Genomic DNA, 15,332 nt, shown 5'->3' with positions numbered 1-15,332 from the left:
GAGAGAGGGTGGTAGAGAGAGCTCACCGGGCAGTGAGAGAGTAGCACAGGTTTCTTTGTTCTTGTTGTTTTTATCTTTTTTGAACTTCGGGACGAGACGGAACTTTGCACTCCGACTTCGTTTTGAGAAATCTGTTAGAGGACCCTGGAGACAGAGACAGAGAGAGAGACAGGCATACGGACAGAGAGACAGGCAGACAGTTTATGACAGATGTATTTAATAATAATAATAATCATCGTTTCAAAAGGAAATGTTCCAGGATATTTTCAGGAGCAGCTTATTTAAGTGGCTTCCACTCTAACCTCTGTCTCTCCTCTCGTCCTCCACCAGCTGCTTTGCTTGTTTCTGTGTTTTGTTTGCAGTCAACACAACACTCATCCATACATATTTCATGTGTGATTCCCATGTGTGAGCCGGTTTGTAACAGGTGATAGTATAATGGGACAGACCAACAATATTGTTGTGAATACTATTGTAGTACTTAAAGACAGAGTCCAGATGGTGGCTCACCTCGTGGTCGGAGGGGTCAATGATGGGACACAGCCAGGGAACATCAGCCAGCCGACGGAGCTGCTGAGACACGGAGCTCAGAGCTGCATTCAACTGCTCCTGCTGAGGGGGATCCAACTGCTGCACAGACACACACAAGCATGAGGACCAAGACAACAACAGGACCAGGACAACAACAGGACCAAGACAACAACAGGACCAAGACAACAACAGGACCAGGACAACAACAGGACCAGGACAATAACAGGACCAGGACAATAACAGGACCAAGACAATAACAGGAACAAGACAACAACAGGACCAAGACAATAACAGGACGAGGACAATAACAGGACGAGGACAATAACAGGACCAGGACAACAACAGGACCAGGACAACAACAGGACCAGGACAACAACAGGACCAGGACAATAACAGGACCAGGACAATAACAGGACCAGGACAACAACAGGACCAGGACAACAACAGGACCAAGACAACAACAGGACCAGGACAACAACAGGACCAGGACAATAACAGGACCAGGACAATAACAGGACCAGGACAACAACAGGACCAGGACAATAACAGGACCAGGACAACAACAGGACCAAGACAATAACAGGACCAGGACAATAACAGGACCAGGACAATAACAGGACCAGGACAACAACAGGACCAAGACAACAACAGGACCAAGACAATAACAGGACCAGGACAACAACAGGACCAGGACAACAACAGGACCAAGACAACAACAGGACCAAGACAACAACAGGACCAGGACAACAACAGGACCAGGACAACAACAGGACCAAGACAACAACAGGACCAGGACAATAACAGGACCAAGACAACAACAGGACCAGGACAACAACAGGACCAAGACAACAACAGGACCAGGACAACAACAGGACCAAGACAACAACAGGACCAAGACAACAACAGGACCAAGACAACAACAGGACCAGGACAATAACAGGACCAGGACAACAACAGGACCAGGACAATAACAGGACCAGGACAATAACAGGACCAAGACAACAACAGGACCAGGACAACAACAGGACCAAGACAACAACAGGACCAAGACAACAACAGGACCAGGACAACAACAGGACCAGGACAATAACAGGACCAAGACAATAACAGGACCAGGACAATAACAGGACCAGGACAATAACAGGACCAAGACAACAACAGGACCAAGACAACAACAGGACCAAGACAACAACAGGACCAGGACAACAACAGGACCAGGACAACAACAGGACCAAGACAACAACAGGACCAAGACAACAACAGGACCAGGACAACAACAGGACCAGGACAACAACAGGACCAGGACAACAACAGGACCAAGACAACAACAGGACCAGGACAACAACAGGACCAGGACAACAGCAGGACCAGGACAACAGCAGGACCAAGACAACAACAGGACCAAGACAACAACAGGACCAGGACAACAACAGGACCAAGACAACAACAGGACCAAGACAACAACAGGACCAGGACAACAACAGGAGCTACAACAGGAGCTACAACAGGACCAGGGGTCCGTTTCAGAGAGGAGGTTCAACAGACTAACCCCGGACTGTGGTTTGACTTACTCTGAGCTGAAAGTCGCTTTTGGGTTCCAGAACAGCTGATCAGAGTTAGTTCAATCAACTCTAAGTAGGTTCATGCGGAGTTAAGTGCGTGCACGCTGACTATAAAAAGCCAGCATTAATGGAGCCCCGACACCACGAGTCACCATGGCAACGGTACACAAAAAGAGGTCCTCCCACGTCACACCAGTGGAGCTCGAAATCCTCACGCGGACGTTCAGCGAATACGAGCATGTTTTTAGAAACATAAAGTAACACGGCTGCAGCTGCAAAAGAGAGAGAAGCGGCTCGAGTGAACGCGTCAGTTTGAACTGGTCTGTTTATTTAATACTTCATCACGACCGGAAGCTAAAATGTATATTAATTTAGGAGCAATGCAGAGAAAAACATACATGGAAGCAGCTAAAAATAAAACAGCAGAACATCATTGAAAGGTGCGGCTCAGGCAGAACAGGCTCACGGCTGAACCTCACTTCATCATATTTTAAATATGAAACAGATTAAATATCATTCAGTGGCTGTTTTAATGTGCATCAGCTTTATCCCTAACATGATGCTGACTTCACATACATTATAATTCATGCTGATTAAACTGAATGTGTTAGTTAAAAAAAAAAATCCAATAACTTACGGTGTCTTATCTGAGCGCTCTCGGCAGTGGTGGTGAAAATCTACAAATGATGACTTTGACGCAGATTTGTCTTTTGATTTTTTTATCATAATTATAAAAGACTTTTGCAAAGCGGTCAGAGCAGCACAGAGACGCAACGTTTCTTCTTTTAATTTGTAACCGCTCAAACACGCGTGAGACGGGCTGAATGAACGAGGACGTGAATGAGGGTTTTATATTCTAGAGGGAGGAGACAGGCCGAAGCTCTGAGTGTCCTGAAGAAAACCTGCTCCCGACCAGGTGAGGTTCACAGACTTAGTTACCATAGTAACCAACTCAGAGTTAAAGTTACCTCTCTTTCTGAAACGGGCCCCTGGACAACAACAGGAACTACAACAGCAGAGACGGACACACAGACGGAGACTTACCAAGGACATCTTTCCGGCCAGCAGCAGCTCCGTCTCACTGAGTAAAGCTTTGACATTAACAACCATCTGAAGGACCACATTGCAACTCAGAGCCTGGACACAGACAGAGAGACAGGCAGGCAGAGAGACAGGCAGGCAGAGAGACAGACAGAGAGACAGGCAGGCAGAGACAGACAGAGAGACAGGCAGGCAGAGGCAGACAGAGAGACAGGCAGGCAGACAGACAGAGAGACAGGCAGACAGAGAGACAGACAGAGAGACAGGCAGGCAGACAAGGTTAACGATTTGATTTGAATGAATAACATAAATTACATTCACTATAAAAGCTTTGGATACATTTTGATAATGATAACGATTTATATGACTATATGTCTACATGTCCAAATATGCCTAAAGTATATCACTACATGCATTTATTATTAACATTTATGGTCTGTGGAGCGACGGGACAGCACACACGAGTAACTCATGTGTCGTACCCCGGAGCTCTTGGAGTTGGCGTAGACCACGTCCATGGCTTTTGAGCTGGCGTTGACAGCGTGAGCTAGCTCCTGTTCCAGACTGTGGTGAGACTGAGCCACCTCCCGAATACTGAAACACAAAGTCAGAGACACATTCACTAACATGTAACACAACAGATCCCACAGGTGACATTATGTTACATAGTTGTTGTGTTACAGTCTTCTAACAGACAATTGATACAGTCGTTACATCACAGCAAAAATAGTTGCCAATAGATGTTCTGTTGATTGACTGACGGTTTAATTGATGCAGCTGTAATTTGAGTAATTACGATACTTCACTTTAACTTGTAATCTCTTTTTGGTCCGGAGTATATTAGCCTACTGCAGTGGAACAGAACTTATGTTGTTGTTTAAATTTTTATGGGGGGCGCAATCGGGCTCTGCACCAGCATAATGGCGCTGTCATGATGTTGTTTTCAGCGCACTCTCTGATCCCATCGGCCATAGTCTGACCATGAAGCAGCCAGCGGTTAGCGATAAAGGACATCCAGTCTTCCTTTCCCACGAGCTGCATCGGTTACAGAAAAAGAACCAGTTTTTCTTGTGATTGACTTTGATTTATGGGTGTTAGGTTTGCTGAAATAACAGTGCAGATTTGAAAAAAGTAAAAATGAAGCTTGTTGAACGGAGGGCGGATCGATCATTTCTGATGCATTCAAGGAGTCCGAAAATCTGAACGCTGAACGGCTGTTGCAAACTAATGTTTCTGCTAGTTTTGTCTCTTGTTTGTGGTGTTCTCATTACGTGTTTGCCCTTCAATCTGGCACAAGGCCACAGCTCTTTGGGTGATGCCCATAGTTGTCATTTAATGATAATCACCTGCTATTTGATTTCACCTGTTTGCCACCTAGATGTCAGACGCTAGTCGCTGCACTAGCAACAGAGCAACTGTCATTCTACAACATGCTAATTGACATTAGCAAGCTACAGTGGACGAGTGAAAAGCGTTTGAAGAACCCTACTCCTGGTCAAATAGTGCACTGGGTTAGGAGTCCTTGGGGCGCTCGAGGGGTGCGATCTCAGAGCCCCTTTAAAAAAGAAGGACGCCAGCCTGTGGCTTACCACTGTATCATCATTACACATTTAGGGATAGGGTTTTTGCCAGATCGCTGATGATGGTTATTTTGACCCGGCCAGAGGCTGGGGGTCAGCAGTGAATTGGAGTTTGTACCTGTGAGCTATGGTGGAAGCCACCCTGAGCTGCTGCTGGGAAAAACAACCGACGGCCAGCCCTGAGGCCTCAGTCCCTAGGCCTGCTGGGGGGAGGCATGTCTCTGCGAAGACCTGAGAGCTGCTGCCTGGTCTGATTAGCCTGGATGGTCAACTCGAGTATATCTAGAGCGGCTAAACAGAACTCGAGGCCGAGACAAGAGGCACAAAGATCATGGCCGTCTTCAGGTTGAAGGGAAGCCATACAGGTACAGGACAGTCTATACAGTGAGTGTGGAGCGGGGACACTCTCCACACTCACACAGTAACTGTCAATATTAGCTACATTAGCACCTAGCACACACCCCATTCAGTAGCCTGAGCGAGAGCACTCAGCTAACTGCGCGAGCAGGGACTGAGACGTTGTACACAGGAGATATCCAGTGCTCAGCGCTGCCTCTGGTGGTCAGAAACGCCCCTGCTTGTGAATTAAGAAAAGAGATCACCGCTGATGTGAGCCACTTCTGCTTGTGTCTTGTATTAAATGTTGAATCAGTGGTTACATGTAGAACATTAATGCTCCTTCTGCTTAGTGTGTTACCTGCGTATAAGCGCTCCTGCTGCCTGGCCGAACTCACTGACGAGCGACGCCTCCTCCTCAGAGACAATCTCTGGTTGGGAGGAGAGAGGCGGCTGAGCTGCCTGAGATGGGGGTGTGCGGGGAAACTCACACTTCTGTTTGTCCTCCCATGACTTCAGGGTGCTTTCAAACGCCTGAAACACACAAACACATACACACTGAAAACTACTCATCAATCATTATGAATGAGGTGTATACTTGATTAGTTGTACTAATCAATCATTATAAGGGCAGCATCTCTCTATGGTTATTACTCTCCTAAAACGTACTGAACATCGTCTGGGTCAGTACTCACTCTGTCCCTGGTGAGGGTCTGGGTCAGTACTCACTCTGTCCCTGGTGAGGGTCTGGGTTCGGTTCTTGTGGATGATCTTGATGTAACCTGGAGGCTGCACCCAAGCCTCCCCGTCCACCTGTACCGGGACTCCTTCATCACCCAGGATGGTGATTTTCACCATCCGACACTGAGACAGAGAGACAGACAGAGCAGGTCAGACAGAGAGACAGACAGCTGGATGGACAGGCAGGTAAAAACACAGACAGGCAGAGTGGCAGGTGTACCTGAGCAATGCGGTGGTGCTGCAGGTTGATGACTCGGGATACGGCCATCTGCATGCTGCCGAACACGGCCACCACCTCCAGGATCTTATCATCAAAGGACGGAGCTGTAAATGTCTGAAAGAGACACAGAGAGACAGGTGGCATCAGTCATCACTGGACACTGCTCAGTAGACAGACAGACAGACAGACAGACAGACAGAGAGAGAGACAGACAGAGAGACAGAGAGACAGAGAGACAGACAGACAGACAGACAGACAGACAGACAGAGAGACAGACAGAGAGACAGACAGACAGACGGACAGACAGACAGACAGAGAGAGAGACAGACAGAGAGACAGACAGACAGACAGACAGACAGAGAGACAGACAGACAGACAGAGAGACAGAGAGGCAGAGAGACAGACAGACAGAGAGACAGAGAGACAGACAGACAGACAGACAGACAGAGAGACAGACAGACAGAGAGACAGAGACACAGACAGACAGAGAGACAGACAGAGAGACAGACAGACAGACAGAGAGACAGACAGACAGAGAGACAGACAGAAAGACAGACAGACAGACAGACAGACAGACAGACAGAGAGACAGACAGACAGACAGACAGAGAGACAGACAGACAGAGAGACAGACAGACAGACAGACAGACAGACAGACAGACAGACAGACAGACAGAGAGACAGACAGACAGACAGACAGACAGACAGAGAGACAGACAGACAGAGAGACAGACAGACAGACAGAGAGACAGACAGACAGAGAGACAGACAGACAGACAGACAGACAGACAGAGAGACAGACAGACAGACAGACAGAGAGACAGAGAGACAGACAGGCAGAGAGACAGACAGACAGAGAGACAGAGAGACAGACAGACAGACAGACAGACAGACAGAGAGACAGACAGACAGAGACACAGACAGACAGAGAGACAGACAGAGAGACAGACAGACAGACAGAGAGACAGGCAGACAGAGAGACAGACAGAAAGACAGACAGACAGACAGACAGACAGACAGACAGAGAGACAGACAGACAGACAGACAGACAGAGAGACAGACAGAGAGACAGACAGACAGAGAGACAGACAGACAGACAGACAGACAGAGAGACAGACAGACAGACAGACAGAGAGACAGACAGACAGAGAGACAGACAGACAGACAGAGAGACAGACAGACAGAGAGACAGACAGACAGAGAGACAGACAGACAGACAGACAGAGAGACAGACAGGCTGGTTGTGTTCTCACATCGTCTTCTTTGGTTCCTCCCCAGAAGTTGGTCCCTCCTGCGTAGCTGGGGATGTTGAGCACAGCGATGCCTTGCAGACTGGGCAGAGGGATCGGCCGCCCGTCACACTGCACAGTGAAAACAGGTCAGCTGACGGTGTAAACAACAGCTCCAACACACTGTTACACTTCACTGCATGTGGTATAGTTGGTCACAGTGAGCTCAACAGGAAGTGATGTCAGCAGTAATGAGGACTCCAGTGTATACTTCTTTGATTAAAGAGAACCAGTACCAGTTCATGGACCTGTTTGTTTGTGTCTCACCTCCAGCAGAACCCTCTGCTCCAGGTTCTTGTAGGTTCTGTGCAGCAGCTCTTTGGTTCCCAGAACTCCATACCACATCATGTTCTTAGTCCGACTCCTGAACACAATCAGATCACATGATCTATTAATGACATCACTACTTTATGGTCATTGATTCCAGTCAAACAGCAGCCATGTTTTACTGTGTTGTAAATGAACAGTGTGTGATGTTAACATGTACACATTTCTCCTCTCAGTTTGGACTCTCCTCAAAGTGTCGTCACGTCCACGTTAAACAAAAGTTAGACACTGATGTTGAGTCTCACACAGGTGAGTAGTGTTTGTGTACCTGCACTTCTCTGGATGTTCGTCTCTCTTGTTGTTGAAGTCTAGAGAGATTTTCGCGTCAAGTCCAATTCCAAAATAGTTGTTCATGACACACTTCTCAGTGTAGCAGTCCCTAAACAAACACACGCACGCTGTGGTTAGCTTGAATCAAATCATATTAAAAAGGTATTGAAGCAGATCTCATCTGCCCCGTCAGCGACGGCCCGGCCCACACCACCCATGGGAGTGTTTTTCACTAAGTGTCGAGGAAGCAGACACACAGGACCCCCGGGGGCACACGACTGTAGTAGGCCTTCTCTAAGTCCACAAAACACATGGAAACTGAAGGGGCAAACTCCCGTGGCCCCCCCGAAATCCTGCAAGGGTAAAGAGCTGGTCCACTGTTTCACGACCTGTCGTACACGCCACAAGAACACGTCTGAGCAACCAGTTAAAATAAGGGAATGAACGGGGGTCATTATAGTCAGATACTGTTCGTGTACTACTGAAGGAGAAGTGATAACAGAAGCCTTCACTTGCACATTCACACTCAGCATTTGTCCTGCAGCTGCTGTTAGTCTGGATTCTGTGTTAAACTTCTTCATATCTTTCTAATCGCTCAGTTTGCTCTGACTTTGTAAAATGTGTCGATCTGCTGACGGCAGACTTGTTCATGATTCTGATTGGTCATATGCAGGCATGGTTAGAGTTAAGGCTGTTCAAAATAAAATGACGAGTAAAAACAAAGTATGACGGAATGTTTTCGACCCTGTCCATCAAAATGACGGACAGCGAAACCTCTGGGAAGCACCCATCATTTCCTTCTGTGGTGTAGAGAGTGATGTAGAGTACTATTAAGGCCTGCACATTATTGCGGTTGGCTAAGAAGGATGTTAGTTTCAGTCTAATGACACGTCCGCAAGTATCTGGGTCAAACATGTCATTGGTGGGTTTTTTTCATAAAGTGAGCCAGCTGTTCAACATGAGGAAATAAAGCTCCGTTCAATGTTCAAAAGGCACTCTCCTGTATGCAGCTGTAGCTCTTATTTTAGAACAGAGCGGATAATAAAAACAGCACTGTGCATGAAAGTAGCTTTAAGTAACAAGCTACCTTTACAGTATTGCTGTCGCTTAGCCTGCTACCTTTCTATGAGGGCGAGCTTCAGTACAGTGAAGCTGGATGTAATGTGGAGCAGCGGTTCTCAAAGTGGGGTCCGTGTCACAAGCTGGAGCACAGTAAAGTTATGCAGACACGGATCTTGTCTCGTTGCTGGCGGTCTCCCACGGCGTCACGTTCTGGGGAGCGTTGGCTCGAGCCTCAAACGTTTTGAATGATGATACGATGTTCAACATCAGCCTGACTGTCTCTCTGCTCCGCTTGTATTTACGGTCACTCCGCTCTCTCTCGCACTTGCTCGACAAATGCGCACTGCAAGACCAAGGTTACAGTGATGCGTTCAAGTCCAGTTGGGAAAACTCTAACTCCATCTTTTTATAGCGGGGAGGCTAATAAGTAGACCTCTGAGGTAGCCTACCTTCTCAATAACTATTGATTTATGTTTAGAAGTAGCCCAGTGCGCTCTGTTGTTTCATTAGCTCACCCTGCTCGTCTTTAAAAAGTACTTCAGTAAAAATATTGATTCTCCAGTTCAGGGAAAGGGATGCTGTGACAGTGATGACATCAATCTGTATCATAGTAATCCTTTTCAATTTCACTAAATTGAGACTAAAAAAGTAATCTTAAAAAATGATCATGAGAATAATTGACAAATAAATTACCGTTAGGTGCGTCCCTAAAACGGCAGTAAGCTGTTTCATCGATCCCTGGCCCCAAAAGGTTTGAGAACCCGTGATGTAGAGTAACTGTTAGCTTAGCCCCAGGAGTGGTGAGTTTTCGATGAGACAAGACAGACAATGTTCTGTTCGACATGCTGCCAACACACTTCTGATGCCAGTAAGAGAACCACGGGTGTCACTGTTAGAACCTGACCACGAGCCATCTCAGCGCAAGAAAGGTCAGACATGGAGGATACGGCTGCACTGACGGCGCGCGGCATCCTGAACACTGGCAGTGTTTCATGTAACAGTTCACGATTAACCATAACACTACAGCAGCACGTCAATGACACGGTTCATCTTTCCATCTGTTCACATGCAGGCACACACTGACGCTGAAAACCAGTGCCTGGTAGGACAGGAGACAGACAGGCAGGCAGACAGACAGGCAGGCAGGCAGACAGACAGACAGGCAGACAGACAGGCAGACAGACAGGAAGGCAGACAGATAGGCAGGCAGACAGACAGGCAGACAGATAGACAGACAGATAGACAGACAGACAGGCAGGCAGGCAGACAGATAGACAGACAGGCAGACAGACAGACAGACAGACAGACAGACAGGCAGGCAGACAGATAGGCAGGCAGACAGGCAGGCAGGCAGACAGATAGACAGACAGGCAGGCAGGCAGACAGATAGACAGGCAGGCAGGCAGACACATAGACAGACAGACAGGCAGGCAGGCAGGCAGACAGGCAGTCTTACATGTTGTCAGGATCACAGCTGAACGGGTCAGCGTTGACCAACAGCCGACTGATCACAGAACTGCTGGAAAGAGAGCCTGACATACCTCTGAGACCTGCACACACACACACACACACACACACACACACACACACACACACACACACACACACACACACAGGTCAGCATCATGATGCCATAATGAAAGTAACTTCCTGTTTGACCTCGAAGCCTCTTACCAGGATAGAGGATTTTTGTATTAAGCATGGGCATGTTCTCCCTACTTCCTGTCTGGACAGGAAGTGATGCAGAGCTGCCCAGTGACAGGCTTCCTTTGCTGATCAGCTTCTCGCAGGGCGTCTTACTGACTGCAAACAGACAGACAGACAGACAGACAGACAGACACATGTTTGAAATGTGACAGGTTGCACATTAAGAGCTCATATATGTGCGACCTGATGGTTGCTGAAGGTTCTGTACTGGTCCCGGTGCTGGAATCAGGAGTAACACCAGTATCACTGACCTCTGCGAGTGTTGCGGTGTTTGGCGCTGTAGGACGACTGTAGAGACATTTTATCCTCCTCCACCTCCTCCTCCTCTTCCTCCTCCACCAGACCCTCCTCTTCCTCAGCCCGGCTCAGAGAGAAGAGGTGCTGCTGCTGAGTCTGAGCATTCTGCTCGTCCACAGCTGGAAACACACACACACACACACACACACACACACACACCATCATCATACCTGCAGACCTGCATGTTTATGTTTGTGCCGGTCACACCTCTCTAGGTGTGCTCGATGATCTGTCTGTCTTAGGGATGCACCGATCAATCGGACAACGATCGAAATCGGCCGATAGAGGGTCTAATTAGGGGATCGGTCGGTCACCTTGCAAAGTCCTGATCACTCTAACCAATCACGTGACATAACATTTATGAGCCACATTGGCGCACCACACCGAGCAGATGAATGTTTTTTTCTGTAGTGACAGTGAAGACAAACAAAACACCTGTGCTTAATCAGAGGCGATCGTGTGGCTGTGCGTCTTTGCCTCAGACAGAAAACTGAACCCGCTCTGCTGGAGTTACCAGTGCCACTTCAGCCAAAGTTTAGAAGCCGGGCAACATTGATCCCAGGGAAGTGATCAGAAGTCAGCGAGATTCACTCAACAGATGCAAGCACTCGCTTTACCAGGAGAAACTCCTGCAGCGTGCGCTCCTCCTGCTCCAGACCCGCAGTGATCACAGACACAGACGCGCTCCAAAGACGGCAGTCCGTTTAACACACTATAAAAATAAATATATTCACACTCTCAACCAACTGGACAGCAGGGCTGTGAATGACTTCAATCACTAGATCGCACTCAGTTTTCTAATTGATCAAACCATCGTTGATAAAAATAAATCCGTCATTGAAAGAAGTCCAACTAGATGAGATCACCCACTGCAGGCGTCAGACACACGTGAAAGTTGTTCAAGGTCCTTGTTCGCTCTTGAAGGTCGACCGTGTTGTGACATTGTGTCGACATTGTTCGGCTCTTTGATTCAGAGCGGTCAGTCGACACAGAGAGACACATTAACTTGTTTAATATTGCAGAGCCTGCAGGTTTCAGCCTATACATGTGTTCATGTGCATTACAGGGCCACACATGTGCAGCACACTTCATTGTTCTGAACACAGCAGTCATCAGGTGTGATGGCTGAGCACCAACACAACCTTAGACAGGTTAAAAAGCATGTCAGTCAGTGATCGGTGCATCACTATTCTGTCTGTCTGCGTGCCTGTCTCACCTCTCTCGGTGTGCTCGATGATCTGTCAGTCTGTCTGCGTGCCTGTCTCACCTCTCTCGGTGTGCTCGATGATCTGTCAGTCTGCGAGCCTGTCTCACCTCTCTCTGTGTGCTCGATGATCTGTCTGTCTGCGAGCCTGTCTCACCTCTCTCTGTGTGCCCGATGATCTGTCTGTCTGTCTGCGAGCCTGTCTCACCTCTCTCGGTGTGCTCGATGATCTGTCTGTCTGCGTGCCTGTCTCACCTCTCTCGGTGTGCTCAATGATCTGTCTGTCTGCGTGCCTGTCTCATCCTCTCTCTGTGTGCTCGATGATCTGTCTGTCTGCGAGCCTGTCTCACCTCTCTCTGTGTGCTCGATGATCTGTCTGTCTGTCTGCGAGCCTGTCTCACCTCTCTCGGTGTCCTCGATGATCTGTCTGTCTGCGTGCCTGTCTCACCTCTCTCGGTGTGCTCGATGATCTGTCTGTCTGCGTGCCTGTCTCACCTCTCTCGGTGTGCTCAATGATCTGTCTGTCTGCGTGCCTGTCTCACCTCTCTCGGTGTGCTCGATGATCTGTCTGTCTGTCTGCGTGCCTGTCTCACCTCTCTCAGTGTGCTCGATGATCTGTCTTTCTGTCTGCGTGCCTGTCTCACCTCTCTCGGTGTGCTCGATGATCTGTCTGTCTGCGAGCCTGTCTCACCTCTCTCGGTGTGCTTGATGATCTGTCTGTCTGCGTGCCTGTCTCACCTCTCTCGGTGTGCTCGATGATCTGTCTGATGGCCTTCTTCAGGCTGTTAGCTCTCAGCATCAGCTGCTCTCTAGGTTTAAAGATGGCCGCCACTGCAGAGGAGGAGGTGTTGGTCCGTGGGGAGCAGGAGGCAGGAGGAGGAGGATGAAGAAGAGGAGGCAGTACAACTCCCTCTGCCTCCTCCTGTTCCTCAGCGATGGTGGGGGGAGGAGCATGGGGGGCCAGGGGGGAGGCCTGAGACTCCTCGTTCAGAGTCTTCAGCAGCGAGTCGAGCTTCTCCTTCAGAACGCCACACTGAAACACACACACACACACACACACACACACACACACACACACACACACACACACACACACACACACACACACACACACACACACACACACAGGTGTGATCCTGGGTAAAGACCTGATGAAACTTATTAAAGGTATCAATGTATAAACAGTAAACTAACCTTCTTAGCCATGGCCTCAGACTCCTCTGAACTCTCCGTGTTCTTCTCGTACGCTTTCCCAACACGAGCCACAAAGTCCTTCACTGTCTCACACAGAACCCTGAACACATTTCAAATATATATACACATTTTAAATACACACACTTTATATATACACACTTTATATACACACACTTTATATATACACACACTTTATATATACACACTTTATATATACACCATATATACACACATTTTAAATACACACACTTTATATATACACACTTTATATACACACCATATATACACACACTTTATATACACACCATATATACACACACTTTATATACACACACTTTATATACACACCATATATACACACACTTTATATACACACACTATACATACACTATATACAGTATATACTCCATATAAGTACACAGTATATATTCAGTAAATATATGTATATATATGTATATATATATATATGAATTAGGGATGCACGATATTGGATTTTTTTGCTGATATCCGATATGCTGATATTTTCCAACCATTTTTACCGATATATTAGGAACATGTTTTTTCCCACCTCATTGCAGAGAACATGGAGTCTTCCTGCAGCTGAACTGATATCATGCCTGCTCTTATTGTAGTGGCCCACTGGCAGATGCAGAAATAACATAATATAGCGCTTTTTAAAATGTACACATTCACTGGGCAATAAAGAAAACTACTTAAACTGAGGTTATGTACAAAATGTCATATCTATTTGTATGTAACATTATTCTTTCCTTTTTTTAGGGAATCATCGAGCATTTAGGCAGAATCTAAGTTTTATCTGTGGAAAATATTGGCAGAAAAATGATGTGTCGATGCCGATATGTCATTTTCAAGCCAATATCTGCAGATACCAATAATGTGCCGATAATATTGTGCATCCCTAATATAAATATATGGAAATATATATATATATATATATGCACAGGCTGTGGACACTAAAAAGGCCAGGCCTACAGCAGGCCTTATTAAGTAGGACAGTTTGTCTGCTGGTTCTGGTGAGGAAACAGCAACATGTGGACATGCTGTGGGGTTAGTCTGCGCAGTCTGCTGACTGTGAGACCCGCCGCGGAGAATATGTGCTCAGATGGAACCGTGATGTCCCAGGAGATCAGCAACACAGCTTTGTTTTTGGCTGACCGCCGGGGTCAGCCCTACACATGGGTCTGTATGTGAGTGAGTGAGTGAGTGAGTGAGGGTACTTTCAGAGCCATAGAGAGAGAGAGTTGCGACATTGCAATGGCGGATCATAAACATATTGGACCTCCACTGACGCGACTCTCTGTCTACATGGCTCTGGATACTTTGTTCGAGGAGTAGGCGGGGCTTCTCGTCTGCTGCTCGTCCACTGTCCTCACCATGTCCGCAGCGCGCATATCCAGGGGTAGTTTGTGGTCTTTGTTTTAAAGGTTTACGTGGGGTCTGAACAGAGAACGATCTTATTTACATTACAAATGGGACCTTAATTAACACACAGCGAAAACCACCGTATGAGCCAAGAAGAAGACAAGGAGAGCGAGCGAGGGGGAGAGAGGGAGAGATCGCACCCAAGTTACGCCTGTAACATGATGTTACTTATGTATTCTTACTAACATATATACTTATGGCCTGCAGGAGACTTATGACTACGTTTTTATTTCAAAGAACATTAAGCAGGAACCGCAATACTGTCACCGTGTACTTTGTCCAAGAACCGCTTGCGGTAAAAAAAGGCAAACCATCTATTCTCTTCATTCTTGGCACGTGTTATGCCAGCAGTGCGAGGACTCTCATCTGTCTACATGCATTTAAAATGAAAATGAACTCGTCCCGCAGCCATCACCCACACGCCAGGCTTCCAGACAGACAGGCAGGCAGGCAGACAGACAGACAGACAGACAGAGGGACAGACAGACTGACAGACAGAGGGACAGACAGACTGACAGACAGAGGGACA

General features: G+C 47.4%; 1 protein-coding gene across 3 annotated transcripts in view; it reads right to left on the bottom strand.

The window, feature by feature from the left end:
* LOC138596717 (diacylglycerol kinase delta) overlaps positions 1 to 15,332 on the bottom strand; it is a 42,999-nt gene that overhangs the window by 2,586 nt on the left and 25,081 nt on the right. For 2 of the 3 annotated variants that reach the window (XM_069668028.1, XM_069668026.1), the window contains exons 14-28: positions 13,361 to 13,460; positions 12,905 to 13,199; positions 10,917 to 11,081; positions 10,633 to 10,761; positions 10,415 to 10,508; positions 7,895 to 8,005; positions 7,567 to 7,663; positions 7,264 to 7,371; positions 6,012 to 6,125; positions 5,780 to 5,914; positions 5,412 to 5,584; positions 3,617 to 3,728; positions 3,138 to 3,230; positions 511 to 630; positions 27 to 144 (exon numbers count right to left, since the gene is read on the bottom strand). In XM_069668028.1, coding sequence (XP_069524129.1) covers positions 27 to 144; positions 511 to 630; positions 3,138 to 3,230; positions 3,617 to 3,728; positions 5,412 to 5,584; positions 5,780 to 5,914; positions 6,012 to 6,125; positions 7,264 to 7,371; positions 7,567 to 7,663; positions 7,895 to 8,005; positions 10,415 to 10,508; positions 10,633 to 10,761; positions 10,917 to 11,081; positions 12,905 to 13,199; positions 13,361 to 13,460 — 1,964 coding nt within the window. The remainder of the gene's footprint in view (positions 1 to 26; positions 145 to 510; positions 631 to 3,137; positions 3,231 to 3,616; positions 3,729 to 5,411; positions 5,585 to 5,779; positions 5,915 to 6,011; positions 6,126 to 7,263; positions 7,372 to 7,566; positions 7,664 to 7,894; positions 8,006 to 10,414; positions 10,509 to 10,632; positions 10,762 to 10,916; positions 11,082 to 12,904; positions 13,200 to 13,360; positions 13,461 to 15,332) is intronic. The other variant, XM_069668027.1, reaches the window with a different exon arrangement.

Source organism: Semicossyphus pulcher, unplaced genomic scaffold (genome assembly GCF_022749685.1).
Source record: "Semicossyphus pulcher isolate SPU_LCO1_2020_fin unplaced genomic scaffold, fSemPul1.0.p SCAF_19, whole genome shotgun sequence".
NCBI classification, from domain to species: Eukaryota; Metazoa; Chordata; class Actinopteri; order Labriformes; family Labridae; genus Semicossyphus; species Semicossyphus pulcher.
The sequence above is the reverse complement of the archived record's forward strand: the minus strand, read 5'-3'. Positions and strand labels throughout refer to the sequence as shown.